Below are 14546 nucleotides of genomic sequence, written 5' to 3' on the forward strand. Positions count from 1 at the left end.
CCTTTGGGTAAGAGGGGAGCAGAAAGGTGTGGGCCAGGTCAGAACGGGGATCTTAGGAGAAGGGGTAGCCACCTGGTGTCTGTTCCTCCTGCAGCCTTCCAGCCTTTTCGGGGCCGCATCGTTCTTTCACCTCTCGCCAGCTGTGGCACCTCAGCACACCGTTTAGTTCCTCACCTGACACGGAGGGTCCGTGGGGCTTGGTCCCTCGCCACTTCCCCATGCTTATCTCCCTGTCCTACCCTGCGGAGCGTAATGGTGCATAGCAACCAAGCAGGGCAAACCCCAATTCTATTTCACCCACGAAAGTGAGTTTGTTGTTGTTTTTCATTTAAATGTACCACTTGCATCCCTTTACCCAACCAGTTCCGCTTCTGTGAACCTGTTCTGGATATTCACTTAGAAGTGCATGCAAATGCATATTATCACAAGGAGATTCAAAAAGTAACAACTGGCCAGGTATGGTGGCACACACCTTTAATGCAGGATCCAGGAGACAGAGGTAGGAGAATCAGGAGGCCAAGGCCAGCCTGGGCTACATAGGGAGTTTGAGGCCACCTTAGGCTACATAGACCAGGAGATCCTATTTCAAAAAAACCAACAAATAGTTGCGGGGAGGTGTACATACCTTCAGAGGCAGGTGGATCTCTCTGTGAATTTAAGACCACCTTGATCTACATAGTGAAGTCCAGGACAGCCAGGGCTACATAGAGAGACTCTATCTCAAAACAAACAAACACTGCTCCAGGATTTGAGGACCCAAGAGAGTATGAATCAGACCCGTCTCTCCCTTCATAAAATTTACTTTCAAAGCCAGGTGTGTGGTGCACTTGGGAGGCTAAAACAGGTGATCTCAAGTCTGAAACCAGTTGGGTTACATAATAACACCTGTCCCTCTTTTAAGAAGAGGGGCGGGTCTAGGAGTTGTATTCCTCATATAACACTTGCTTAGCCTGCCCAAAGCCCTCAGAACCATAAAAACAGAAGAGAGAAACGCGGGCCAGTAAGATGGCTCAGAGGTAGCAGAGCTTGTGGCGGTGTTGAGTGCTTTTCTGTTGCTGTGGTAACACACTGTGACCAAGGCAACTGACAGAAGAAACACTTTATTGGGGCTTATAGTTTCAAGGGATAAGAATCAGTCACAGAGGAGCTGGAGAGATGGCTCAGCAGTTTAGAGCACCTGCTGCTCTTATAGAGGACCGTGGTTCAATTCCCAGCACCCACATGGCAGCTCATAACTGTCTGTAACTCCAGTTCCTGAGACCCAACACCCTCATACCAATGCACATAAAATAAAGTTAAATTAAAAAATTAAAAAAAAAAAAAAAGAATCAGTCACAGAGAGGAGGCAGAGTGGTCATGCTGGCTGGAGCAGGATGCCGAGACATTGCATTTCCAACTTAAAAGACACTGGAAATGGAAGGAGAGATCTTACATTCTCCCTCCCTGTAACTTCTCCCAACAGCCCCACCAACTGAGGACAAGGATTCAAATGTCAGGGCCTATGGAGGACATTTCTTTTCTTTTGGTTTTTCGAGACAGGATTTCTCTGTGTAACAATCCTGGCTGTCCTGGAACTCACTCTGTAGACCAGGCTGGCCTTGAACTCACAGAGATGCACCTGCCTCTGCATCCCGAGTGCTACCACACTCAGTGATATTTCTTATTCAAACCATGAGAGTCTAACAACCTAAGTTTGATCAGGGGAAAGGAGAGATCCAAAAGACACACCCCAGTGACCCACTTTCTGTAACTGGGCCCCAGTGCCTAATAGCCCTTTCATCCATGAGTTCATCAACTGATTAATCCATTATTGAAGTTAGTGCTTTCATGATCCCATTACTCCTCAATAGTGCCACCAGCTGGAGACCAAAGATGACACTCTTCCTGCCCTCATCCTTAAGCAGCTTGGGAGAATTTAATCTTTCTCCCTCTTTCTGAGGCAGGATCTGATCATGCCAACTCTTCACGACTAGATCCAAGCCTAAAAGCCAAACAGCCTAAAACCTAATCCCTGGAACTAGGGAGATCTGCTCAGTGGCACAAGCAGGATCAGAGTTCAAATCCTTAGAGCCCTTTGTTTAAAAAAACAACAGTGGTAGGCTGTGCCCACAACCCAACTGCTATGTGGTGGACATAGGAGGGTGAGACAGGAGGATTGCTGGGACTTACGGGCTGGGAGCCTAGCTCCAAAAGCAGAAGGAGAAGTTAGGAAACAGAGAGAGACCTTGTCTCAAGGGAAAAGTTAGGAAAGCAAGGACCCCCACATCCTCCTGGGATGGAAGGGTGGGAGTGGGTGAGGAGTCAGCGACATGATTAAATTGTACATGTATAAAATTCCCAAAGATTTAGTAAAAGTAAATTTTAAAAGCAAGAGACAGGTCAATAAATATTAGAGCAGGAAAAAAACCATAAACCCCCATTTGTAGATAAGGCAAATCAGACCACGAGACTATAAGGGCCACATCGGATCCTATTACACATCTACAAGGTCAACTCTGTTTTATCATAATGTAGTGTTTTGTTAGTTTGTCTCTCTTTTTCTCTGGGACAGGATCTCAGACTGGCCCCCTGCCTCAGATTCCCAAATGCTGGGATTACAGGCGAGCTCCACCATTCTCCACTCAACCCGATGTAGCTCGAAGGCAGGCCTCTCACAGAACAGGGACTGAACTTGTGTAACTTGAGACAATGATCACCTCTCTGACCTTCAGAGGTTAACTCTATAGAGGTGCACAACGCGATCTGTGGAGAGGGCTGGATCAACCGCTGCTAACGCCACAGCGCTTCCTTCCGACCTCGCAGCTAACAGTTGTGGGTACTGAGACAGGCTCTTCCTCGTGCTGCTCTTTTTAGGATACTCATCCCACCCATCCCCACGTCTCCTCCTTTCAGCTCTTCCTCGGTAGGTCCCACGAAAGGAGGTGCGCCCAGCCGGGAAAGGCTGCAGGCTCCACGCCTCCGGCCCCCTGATCAATCAACAGCGAGAGCAGCCTCGGAGCCAATCAGGAGCGGCAGCGGCAGATCAAGGCCTGCCCCTTTGAGAGCGCCCTCGTGTTTCATTGGTTGTGTACCGGGACCAGCCAACGAGCGGTGCCACCGCAGGCTGGGCCCAGAACTGGTTTGTGCAAGGTGCCTTCCTGGCCGAGATCCAGGGATTGGGCGCTGCAATGTACTCATGGCTGCTGGCTCAGCAGGCCGTCGAGCCAGAGAGAATTACAAGTGCTTTATTCAACAGAGTAGTATGGAAGTGTTTGTTGAAACAGGCCAATCATGGTGGGTCAAGGCGCTGCTACCCACACCCACAGCCGGCATCTTCCCTGCCAGGACACGCTCGTCATCCAGTCCATGGGGGTTTAGGAAAAGAGGCAAGAAAGGGGGCTCTCCAACGCCCTACTTCCCCTCACTTTGTTAGTGACAAGGCAGAGCAGATCCCTTCAAGGGCCTAATGCTGGTGAGTGCTGTCGCACCTTCAGAACAGCCTTGTATTGCTGGAGCGATAGCTCGGTGGTTGGCAGAGCATATTGCGCTTCCAGAGCACTCAGTTTGGTTCCAGCACCCACATTCCGAAGTTCATAACTGCCTGTAATTCCAGTGGATCCGACACCTCTGTTTTCTGAGGGCACCTGCACACATGTGGGACACACACACACACACACACACACACACAGAGAGAGAGAGAGAGAGAGAGACAGAGAGACAGAGAGACAGAGAGACAGAGAGACAGAGAGACAGAGAGAGACAGAGAGATTGTGAGTGGGGACGGGGACAGAGTTTTACTATGTAGCTCTGGATGGCCTAGCGCGTGCTATGTAGACCAAGCCGGCATCAAGCTTATAGAGATCTGTCTCCGGAGTGAAAATAAGTTTTTTGTTTTATTTTTGATCCTTTCTTTTTGTTTTCAGGTAAAATTTTATGGTACAAACTAGGTATATGTAGGAGCGTACCCTTTCCACAGTGTATCCCCAAAACGGGTATGTGTAGCCTCCCTAATAAATTCCTCATCCCTTCTTTGATGAAGAACACCCCCTTAGAAATTATTCCTGTGTTCTCCTCATTTGCTGCAGAAGATAAATCTTTCTCCTCTCTTTCATGCCTGGCTCTATTTATTTGGACTTTGCACTTACCAAGACGCATTCTCATTGCGTTAGGTAACATCTTCCCTGTGCATTGTAAATTTCCACATGTGGGGGGTTGAGAGAAAGCCTGGGTTTTCAGATTGGAGGTGTTCAAATAGCGGGGCATAAAGAAAGATGGGGTTTTCCTTGAGTTTGTGTGGAAGGAGCCTCCACGGCCATTAACAGTGGCAGAGAAAGGTCAGTAGGGAGGGCAGAAAAGGACAAAATCCAGCCCATCCACACTGTCGGCTGCTTGGTGACACATGTCATCTCAGCTTCACGCCTCGCCGCTCACACCCCCACCCAGACCAATCAGACTCACGGCCCGAGCTCCGCGGCCAATCAGCTGCAGTGGAAAACCAGGCGCTTGACTGGCTGGTCGGCACCCAACAGGCACCAATAAGGAAAGAGCAGGGCCAGAGCTCCAGCCAATCAGCGCCTGCCTCAGGACCAAGCCGCGGAGGGGTGGCCTCGAGCTCCTGGCCTGGCGTCGAGCCCCACTTCCTAACGGCCACTCCGGCCTGTGCTGCCCTCCAAGTGGGTGAGGTTGATGTGGGAGGAGACCGAACTGGTGAGTGCCGTGGCTTTTCTTCCTGGCTTTCTTTGATATTGGGCCCAGCCCAGAGATTGCTAGGGCTGGGGTGGGGGTGTCCTTGAGGGACGTCGTCGAGGATGCGCAGTGGCTTTAGGTCGTGGGCCCAGGTTGGGCAGAAGGCGAGGCAGCGTGCCCTCGGACTTTTGCCGGTGGTCCCCGAGGCCAGCCTCTGCCGAGGTGGGCAAACCGGGAGCTTGCAGTTCACTGGTGTGCGCGTGGAGGGAAGTGTTCTGGGGGCTTTGGACCCAGCTCGGACTGGAGTCGGTGTTCATGAGGTTGAAAGCCCACGGGGAAACTGTCGGGGCCATTTCCCCAGGCTGCGAACATGGTTGTTTTCCCGACATTAGGCTGAAGCGCTGCTCAGGGGTTTTCAGCATTGGGTCCAGGTTGGACAATATGACCAGGACGTTTGGCCGGTGGTTCTCTGGAGGTTCTGGGGAGGAAGCCTTTAAATCCCAGCCCAACCTGTTGCCCAATAGGAATTAATATTTCCCTGATGGGATCTGTGGCTTGAGCTATAAGCAAGGAGCAGTTGTGCTGGCGTGTGACGGGGAGCTATGTGAGATCCTCTATGCTGTAGGGAATCATCTTTACTGGTGATCTTTTATTTTATTTTATTTTTTTTTGAGACAGGGGCTTGCTATGTACTTAGTCTGACTCCAATCTTATGATCTTTTCCTGCCTCAACTTCTGGAGTGATGGAATTATAAGCATGCGTTCCCACTCCTGGCTCACTGAGGTTTTGTTTTACCCTTGTGGGGCAGTGTGTTGACACCTAATTTCGCGTCGCTGTTCAGTGGTGTTAAAGTTCTCAGAGTAATTCAGGGTACACCCAGGATGTAAACATGGAAGACTGGACTTCCATGGTCCGTTTGCTCTGGAAAATCATAAGGAAATGTATGCACTTGTGTGTATTCAGTGGGGTTAAAATATTAACCTGCATAGGCATGGGCTTCAGAGCAATCTGTGGGATTTATCTTGTTTTCCGTTCATGTGTAGAATGGTATTAGTGTCTAAATGTTCAATGTAAAGGGCTGCTCCTATGTCTGGATGGTGAGATCCTGAGAGGCTAAGAACCACTGAAGTAAAGCACACTCCTGTACTATGTATAGATTCTGGGCAAGACCACACCCATTGTTTCCCATGCTTGCTGTTGATCTCATTTTTTAATTTAATTTTAAACTTACTATTGTTTGGTTTTTTGAGACAGGTTTTCTCTGTGTAGCCCTCCCTGGCTGTCCTGGAGCTCGCTTTGTAAACCAGGGTGGCCTCAAACTAAAATTCCTCCTACCTCTGCCTCCCAAGTGCTGGCCAGGGTGTATGCCGCCACTGACCAGCATGTTAGTCTCGTATACTAACCTGCACATCCATCTCCAGTCAACATGGGCCCTCAAGTATGCATCTGTTCACAGATAGTCCACTCTCAGGAGCGGACAGTTGAGGTCCATGTGGGCTTAGCATCATTTGGTCCAGTAAACTCTGGGCTCTGGATTCCCAGATTATAGTCTAGGGATGTGTGGGTGGGTTTATGTGTGGGGTTCTCTCAGTACCCAAGTGGGCACTTCCTTGATGCCCTGGGACTCTTCAGCCCACAGGGGACAAAGCCCAAGAAGGCTAGAGTGCGGCCCTCTGCTTGGGTTTAAGTGAGTATTGATATTTGGTCCTCGTCTTGAAGCAGCCCCCATAAGGAGGTTGAGGATTTGGGGAGAGGTTAGTGAAGATGTGGAGGTGCCTGTGGTTTCCGATGGCTAGCCCAGATCGTTGTCACCTAATCCACACAAAGTGTGCTATCACCGGGTCTCATGACCCAGGTTCACCCCCCCCCCCCCCCCCGTGTTGACTATATTCTGTTCTTGGGTTATGCTGAGTGCAAGTACTTTTTTCCTTTTATTTATTTTTTCCTTTATTCCCATGTGCTGGTTTAAGGGAAGCAGGGAACAAATTCCCAGGTGTCTCTCTGCTCTGGTATGAGCGGGGTGTACTTGAATAGTGAACAGCTCAGAAGTTCTCAGATTTGGATAATTGGTCTTAATACATGTAAATACTGTGGAGAGTTTGGGAACCTTGCTTTGGGGAGGGGGGGGGATGTGCTCCTGGGAAGACTTTTGCTTCAACAGGATTTTTCTAAATTGAATCTGTTTGGCTTGGCTTGGGGAGTGGACTCAGTATTTAAAACCCATGAGACAAAAAGGAGGTGTGATACCTATAATCACGGCACTTGGGAGGCTGAGGTGGGAGGACTGACAGGAGACCAGCCTGGGCTACAACACAGTGAGATCCTGTCTCCAAACAAAAAAGGGTGGGGGAGGATAAAAAGAGAACATTTCCATATGAACAACCACGCTGGCATATTGTGATAGTCTAAGTTTAATAGTTAAATAGAATCAGTACTTGTATTGCTCTGATGACATTGTTACATTAAGCTGCGTTTTGCATTACAATACAGTGATGTATATAGAATCTTTGGTTTTTAGATCCAGGCTGTGTGCACTGAACACCTCACACATGGTCCCTGTATTGTCATTGGCCAATCCTATCAGTAGGAATAAAAATGTCAGACCTCAAGTTTGATTCAGTAATATGGGTGTTACAGACAACAGAGGAATCTGGTTTGATAGCTCCTTCCTAGAAACCCCAGCACTTGGGAGGCAAAGGAAAGGCAAAAATTTCCATGAGGTCAGCTTCGGGTATAGAGTGAGTTCCAGGCCAGCCTGGGCGATAGACCTTATCTCAAAACAAAACAACTAACAACAAAACAGGGAGGCAATTATGTGTCTCTTTCCCAAATAATTCTCTTCCAATCGTATGTCCTATCTATTCTCTTTAGCCTCTGCCTGGACACAGGCTGTGTTCTCCTGTGTAGACGAATTTCTAAATGGTCTTATTAAATAAAAAACACGGAGCCAAATATAGGGGTGAAAGCCTTAGAGATTAGGGAAATAGGAAAAGCCACCAGCCAACCTTACTTCATCAGCTCTGCAGCTTCCAAATGTGAGCTACTTCCTGTCTTACCCACGCCTTTATTGCCTTGCTGTTCTGCCCTCTCATTGGCTCTTAGCCCAGGCTACCTCACTTCCTTGTCACTGTCTATACAGACCTCCAGGTCTCTATGGTTGGTACTGGGATTAAAGGCCTGTGTCACCAAGCTTGGCTCTGTTTCCTAGTGTGGCCTTGAACACACAGAGACCCTGCCTGCTAAGTGATTGGATTAAGGGCGTGTGCTGCCTGACTTTGTTTACTTAAAATGGCTGGCTATTTCCTCTGATCTCCAGGCAAGCTTTATTAAAGCACAAATAAAATATCACCACACTCTTGACCTGTCCTTCCTTCCTTCCTTCCTTCCTTCCTTCCTTCCTTCCTTCCTTCCTTCCTCCCTCCCTCCCTCCCTCCCTCCCCTCCCCTCCCTCCCTCCCTCCCTCCCTCCCTCCTTCCTTTCATTTTTTGAGACAGGGTTTCTCTGTGTAGATTTTGGTGCCTGTCTTGGATCTTGCTCTGTAGACCAGGCTGGCCTCGAACTCAGAGATCTTGTTGCCTCTGTCTCCCAAGTGCTGGGATTAAAGCTGTGGGACACCGCCCGGCAACCTGTCCTTCCTTGACTCTGCCCCAGGGTGATGGTGGCAGATGATGCTCTTTGCATGAGCCTGGGAAGCAGAAAATGGGGACAGTTTTTGTTGTTTCATTCCTAGTGTCTCATGTTGCTCAGGGTGACTTCAAACTCATGATCCTCCTACCTCAGCCTCCTGAGTGCTAGGATTACCACCAACCAGCAAGTGTCACTTTTATCAGAGGAAAAATTGTTCCAAGAAAACTGAATCAGGTTATAAATCAGAAGCCAGATGCAGCAGGTTGGTTAGCTTGAGAAAAGATCAAACTTTGAAATGACCCCTTAGAGCTGGGCGGTGGTGGTGCACGTCTTTAATCCCAGCACTTGGGAGCAGAGGCAGGTGGATCTCTGTGAGTTCGAGCCTGGTCTACAGAGCGAGATCCAGGACAGGCACCAAAACTACACAAAACTACCCTGTCTCAAACAAACAAAAAAATATCCTAGAGAGGTACTTCATTAGGAGAGAGTCTCAGCATAATAGGGGTCTTGAAGAAAAACCATCTGATCCCCGAGGATTTTTCTGACTTGTATAGGTTTCTATGAAGTAACAGGAAGTTTCATACCATGTGATTTAGTCTAGCGGGATCTACATGGAGCCAGGTACTAGATAACCTTGTATTGTAATGGCGAGAGGGAGAGTCTGCAAGGCCACAGAACAGCACCGCTTCTTAACTGTATCTAGAGAGCTGGAGAGCAGCCGAGGAGGTGGCTAACTGTCTGGGATAGCGAGAAAGGCACCCAGTGGCCTGGGATCTAACAGCATGTCCCTACTCTTGGCAGTCCAAGTGCTCGCTGCAGGGTTTCTGTTGTCATTGCTTAATGCCCAACGTCTTGGATTGCCCTTCCATGTAGGAAGAAGCTAGGGAGTGCCTCAAGTGTCACCAGCATACGGGCTCAGGTTCAAAGACCCTGTCAATACCTCTAAGGGGGATAGCCTTAGCATGGGTGACACCAAGTGAGAGGCAAGATGGGGTTTCCTATTCTTAGGGGGCTTTTGTTTACTCAGCGGGAGTTCCCTTGCTCATTTCTCCCTTTGAGTACCCTGAAAGCTCACTGTCACCCCCATCAACTATCTTTGCTTACAGAGATACTTTGAGCAGCCCCCACTTCTTGGTCATCAGTGGGTAAAGCACACAAGTGGGGCAGCTGAGTCACTGGCAGGGGAGGGGAGGGGAGGGGAGGGGAGGGGAGGGGAGGGGAGGGGAGGGGCTGCCTCCTCTGGGTGATGAGGCTTTTGCCAGACCCCAGCGCCTTTCCCTCTACCACTGTGCCTTTGCCTCACTTCTTGTTTTTAGAGCCCATGTGTTTGGTGTTGGATGAAAGTTTGTGTTTGCACACCTATCAGGAGTGCACTTTGTGTCTGTGACATAGGAGTGTCTAGTGTGTTCCCAAGTGTGCGATGTTAGGAATTAGAAGGCTCAGAAATGGAAAATATTTAACATTCAGAGGAGCAGATGAACAACGTTGTCATTTGCATTTTCCTTTTCGCTCTGACTCATCTTCCCCTATCTCCACCCTGCTGCCCCTTCACCAGCCTCACCCACCGACACACCCTGTCTGATCTAGGAAGGGTTGACACCTGCCTGCATCCTAGCTAGGACCAGAGGGAAGGAAGGCATCCTGGGTCTGGAGGGAGAGAGTAGCGAAGGCAGGTCTGAATACCTTGGATCCTGGAGCCAAAGGGAGAAAAGCTAATCTTACCTGATTGGGTCTAGGAGGGGGCTGGAATCTAGGGAGAAACCTATGGGGACTCAGACTGATTCATGTCACCACAGCGGTCTATCGACATCTGGCTAGTTTCTCTCCTAGTTATTTATTGCACCTATATGACACACCAGACACAATCCATGAATATCCCAAAATATCTGTTAAGTGAATGAAATGACCTGCTGAAGGATCAGATTGATGGAATGGAAAAAACAACAGAAAAAGAAACTTGAGTCTCGAAGGCTTTATCCCTTCCTCATCTGAAAGAGTACCAGAGCTGGGTATGGTGACACTGGCTGAGGCAGGACAGAGATTTTAAGGACACCTTGAGCTACACAGGAAGAGGAGAGAGAGAGAGAGAGAGAGAGAGAGAGAGAGAGAGAGAGAGAGAGAGAGAGAGAGTCTGAAAGTGTGAAAAGAGACGGAAATCTCCAGGGACCTTGACCCCTTGAGCAGAAAGTGAAAGAAGCCCCCTGGTTTTGATTTCAGAGAAATGTCATTTGTCATCAGCCCAGGAAAAGGAGATTTTTCTCTTCGAAGACCACCACAGGCTTCCTGGGGTTGCCCCCCCTCAGAGTCTGCTGGGAGGATCTGAGTCACACACACCCTGTCCTTGCTGTGGTCCAGGGAACAAGGGTCAGCCTCACAGAGTAAGAGGGGCTTAATGTACTAAGCCAGGGAGGGAGGGACGAGGTTCCGCCTTCGGTTCCCCTGTGCTTCAAATTCTGTTTCTGTCCTTATACTATGAGGTATCAGAAATGGTCCCCAGCTCCTCCATGCGACTCTCACCTCGGAGACAGAACTAATAGCAGCCGAGTATTGTGCTAACTCACAGACCACTTCCTCATGAATGCCACTTCATCTCCCCCTGCGCACGCACCTCGAAAGATCACTGATATTTGATGCATGAGGTGACTGAGGCTCAGAGAGATGACTTGCCCAAGGTGATTCAACTAGTAAATGGCAGAGATGAGGCTGAGACTCGGACTAGTCCAAAGTTCCTGGCCCCACGAATTCACGTCTAATAAGGTAGAGGTAGAGTGAGGAACTGTCCGGGTTGTCAGAAGTAGATGGTAGTCTCTTGTAGGTCTCAGGCAGAGACAGAGGTATAAAGCCACACCCCTTTGGGGGACTGTGGCAGATTGATACTTGGGATGACTGAGGACAGGGGTGGAGCTAGCTAGAGGGGAGCCCCAAGAGCAGTAGAGAGCATGCGGTGCTAGGTGCTAGGAGGCAGCTACAGAGGTGAGTGCTAAGCCTTTCCTCCATTCCAGCCTTTCTGTTCCGTCCCACCTTGCACCACTCACCCCAAGGTGTCCAAGTAGTAGCCCTCCCTCCTACAAGGGCCCCTCACTCATGGAGCGTCTGCAACGCCGCGGGCGGCTAGGCCTGCTAGGTGCCAAGACACTTGGGCTATTTCTCCACCTCCGTCTCCAGTATTCTGGGAGGCCCGTGTGATGGTTTTGTGGGTGATTAAACTCTTGACTTGTTGGGCACTTTCTGGTCTTCATTTTTGGCTTATAAAAACAGAAATCAAACCATGCTTTAGGCTCATTCTGAGAGGAGATAGCTTCCCCTCCTCAGGGTTCCCCTTCCTTTCTCTCAGTTCCACAGGCATCACAGCCGCCTCTAAACTTGTGCTGTGGCTCTCAATCACTGGACAGGAATCTCTGGGCTTCCTAACTCCTTCTCTGAGGATGTCTTCTGGACATGTCAGCCTTGGAGAGTGACACCCTAGAGCCTGCTCTCCTGCTCTGTGACTTGTCTTGCTGCCTGCTCTGGCTTTCTGGGCTCACAGTGGGGTGGGGGTGGGGGGACCCACAAGCTTTATGAGCTCTTTCATCTTACTCCATTAATGCCAGGTTTTGTGCGAAGTGAGGAAAAGCCCAGGCTGCTCAGAGGGTTTTCCCTGCAAAAGAGCCTGGGGAAGCAAAAATCTTGCAGCCTGAGTTGGCTAAACCCACTACTTGATACCTCTGCTAACTGCCTGGCTCTTGCTCCTTAGGCCCCAAACCTGACCCAGCATGGATTCTTCTACTGCCATATCCCCACACCTTGCCTCTGACTTAGTTTGACTCATTCAGGACACACAGCTCCAATCTAAGACCAGAGACTCACTCTTTCTCCCTTCCCCTCCACAGGCCTGAGAATTTGCGGTATCTTCCTCCCCTTTCTGCCATGGACCCCCCATTGTGACTTTTCTTTCGGAGCTTCTGAAACGGGTAGATTAGCCAGGAGCCATGCCCCAGACCCCCACGAGACTGATCAGCCCCTATGGCTCTGATAGGTTGGTGCAGTTAGCTGCTAGGCTTCGGCCAGCACTCTGTGACACCCTGATCACTGTAGGGGGCCTGGAGTTCCCTGCTCACAGCTTGGTGCTAGCAGGGGCTAGTCCAAGGCTGGGCTGCAGGGGCCGGTGGGCTCTGGTTGAAGGCATCAGCCCTTCTACCTTTGCTCAGCTTCTAACCTTTGTGTATGGAGAGAGTGTAGAGCTACAGCCTGGGGAGCTGGGGAACCTTGAAGAGGCAGCTAGAGCCTTGGGGGTGCAGGCCCTGGAAGAGGCATGCAAGAGAGCTCAAAAGGACAAGAGTGAAGATGAGCTGGAGCCAGGACTGAAGAGGCACCAGGAGGCAGAGGAACTCAGGAGGAAGTCTGAGAGAGGACTTGGGGGTCCTGGAGAGAAACAGAAGCCAGAGAAGGATTTTAGAAGTAATGGGAGAGAACAGGAGATGCTAAATAAGCGCAAAGCAGCCGGAGAGAGCCCTGAGAGGGCAGGGATAACTAGGAAGATGAGATCAGAGGAGGCCCTCAGCCCAGCCCCCGTGGGCCACAGGGGAGCAGAAAGGAAGCAAGGAGAGGCCATACGAGGTATAGAGAGTCCTGAGCGCTCTGAGGAGTGTCTCGGTGGGTGCCCTGGTCCTCTTTCCCCACCAGGTTCCCTCCTAACCAGCCTCATTCCCAGGCCCTGGTGGGCTGAGGCCCCTTGGTGTAGAGAGGGCCAACCTAGCCTGTGGAGCATTTTCCTGTGGCCGCCCAGCTATGGCACTCCCTTCTCCCTTAGCACCCCCATCACTGCGGCCTGGCAGGTCTTGCCTCAAGACCAGAGGTGAGTGAAGGGCTCAGTGGAAGATCTCCAGGCTGGGAGGGAGGAGCTCAGGAGAGGCAGCAGGAAAGGGTGGAAGGGTACCACATCTCTGGACATTTCCTGAGTTAAGGAGACAGCGAAATATTCTGGTCATGAGAGAGGCCAGAGTTGGTTAGGTTCTCAGGCTTCGCCAAGGCTGTAATTCTTCTCCATCCAGGATCCCACTGACCTTGAGTCACTCCAAAGGTCTCTGGAGTCAGAATCAGCTGGCCTCCTCCAGCCCCGCTCCAGGTAAGCCCCTTATTCTGTCCAGGGCCTCTGCACAGTGGCTGGGCTCCAGGAGTCCAGCCTTAGCAGGGCCTCCAATTCACTCTCCTTGCAGGATCCTTTCCCCAGGGCCCTGAACAACTCAGCCCTTGGGAGATAGAAGAGTCTGGGCCAGGGCACACAGGTAAGCAGGGTAGGAGAACTGCTGCCTCTGCCCCAGCAAAGCTCTCCATTTCTTGCCTGGATGTATTGACTCGGCCTCAGGGATTCTGGTCATGCCATTTTGACTTCTCTGTCCACACAGGCACACTGGCAACCCGTGTGGCTCAAGATCACACACTGAGCTGCCCATCTCACCAGCACCCACCTTTACCCCCTCCCGCTCGCTCTCGGCCCTATTCTTGCTCTGTCTGTGGAAAGAGGTTTTCACTCAAGCATCAGATGGAGACGCATTACCGAGTCCACACAGGTATGGGCATCCTGCCCAGTGTGAATTTGTCTATTTGTGTTCCCATCGCTGGTCTGCCAGCTCCTCCTTGCCCCGTGGCTCGACGCACCCCTAGCTTGGCCAACTTTTGCCCATTTCTTCCTTCTCTGGCTCTCCCCTCCGCCTGTAGGAGAGAAGCCCTTCTCCTGTAGCCTCTGTCCTCAGCGCTCCCGGGATTTCTCGGCCATGACCAAGCACCTGAGGACACATGGGGCTGCTCCCTATCGCTGCCCTCTGTGCAGGGCTGGCTGCCCCAGCCTGGCTTCCATGCAGGCGCACATGCGCGGCCACTCGCCCAGCCAGCTGCCGCCTGGATGGACCATACGCTCCACCTTCCTCTACTCTTCCTCGAGGCCGACTCGGGCCTCGATCTCTCCCGGGAATCCTACCTCCTCCTCCTCTGCCACCTGACCGAGTGTTGGTAGCTCCCCTGGCTTGACGAGCGTCCAACCCAGAATGAACGACGGGCGGGCGGGCTCAGCCTGTCTCTAGGGCTGCCAGGCTAATTTGACAGAAGCGCTGCGGGACAGGAACCACGAACCCTCTCCGGATGAGTGAGGGTTGCAGAAGTCTCGGCCGGCTGGCGGCGAGTCCGAGTCAAAGACATTTAAAGTTGGCCGGAGTGAAGAGTAAACTGTGGACTATCAATTTCATCACTATAATAAAGACTTTCCTGTGTTCTGTAG

General features: G+C 50.8%; 1 protein-coding gene across 2 annotated transcripts; it reads left to right on the forward strand.

Annotated features, from left to right (window-relative positions):
- The first annotated feature begins 4603 nt into the window (after positions 1-4603).
- On the forward strand, positions 4604-14546 carry Zbtb32 (zinc finger and BTB domain containing 32). 2 transcript variants are annotated; one of them, XM_037202275.1, is made up of 7 exons: positions 4604-4686; positions 10511-11266; positions 12163-13127; positions 13324-13397; positions 13489-13557; positions 13678-13842; positions 13991-14546. In XM_037202275.1, exons 3-7 carry the CDS (start codon positions 12262-12264, stop codon positions 14269-14271), a joined length of 1455 nt encoding a protein of 484 aa, XP_037058170.1. In that variant the 5' UTR covers positions 4604-4686; positions 10511-11266; positions 12163-12261; the 3' UTR covers positions 14272-14546. The 2 variants fall into 2 exon arrangements, with proteins under 2 accessions (XP_037058170.1, XP_028711139.1); XM_028855306.2 differs by lacking the exon at positions 10511-11266 and having other exon boundaries at positions 4606-4686.

This window comes from Peromyscus leucopus, chromosome 1, assembly GCF_004664715.2.
Source record: "Peromyscus leucopus breed LL Stock chromosome 1, UCI_PerLeu_2.1, whole genome shotgun sequence".
NCBI lineage: Eukaryota > Metazoa > Chordata > Mammalia > Rodentia > Cricetidae > Peromyscus > Peromyscus leucopus.

Bases quoted from the DNA above. Each gene is read 5' to 3' on its own strand.
- Zbtb32 (XM_037202275.1), top strand. From the start codon at position 12,262: ATGCCCCAGACCCCCACGAGACTGATCAGCCCCTATGGCTCTGATAGG. The intron at 13,558-13,677 runs GTAAGCAGGGTA...CTGTCCACACAG, and splicing joins GTCTGGGCCAGGGCACACAG to GCACACTGGCAACCCGTGTG. The intron at 13,843-13,990 runs GTATGGGCATCC...CTCCGCCTGTAG, and splicing joins GCATTACCGAGTCCACACAG to GAGAGAAGCCCTTCTCCTGT.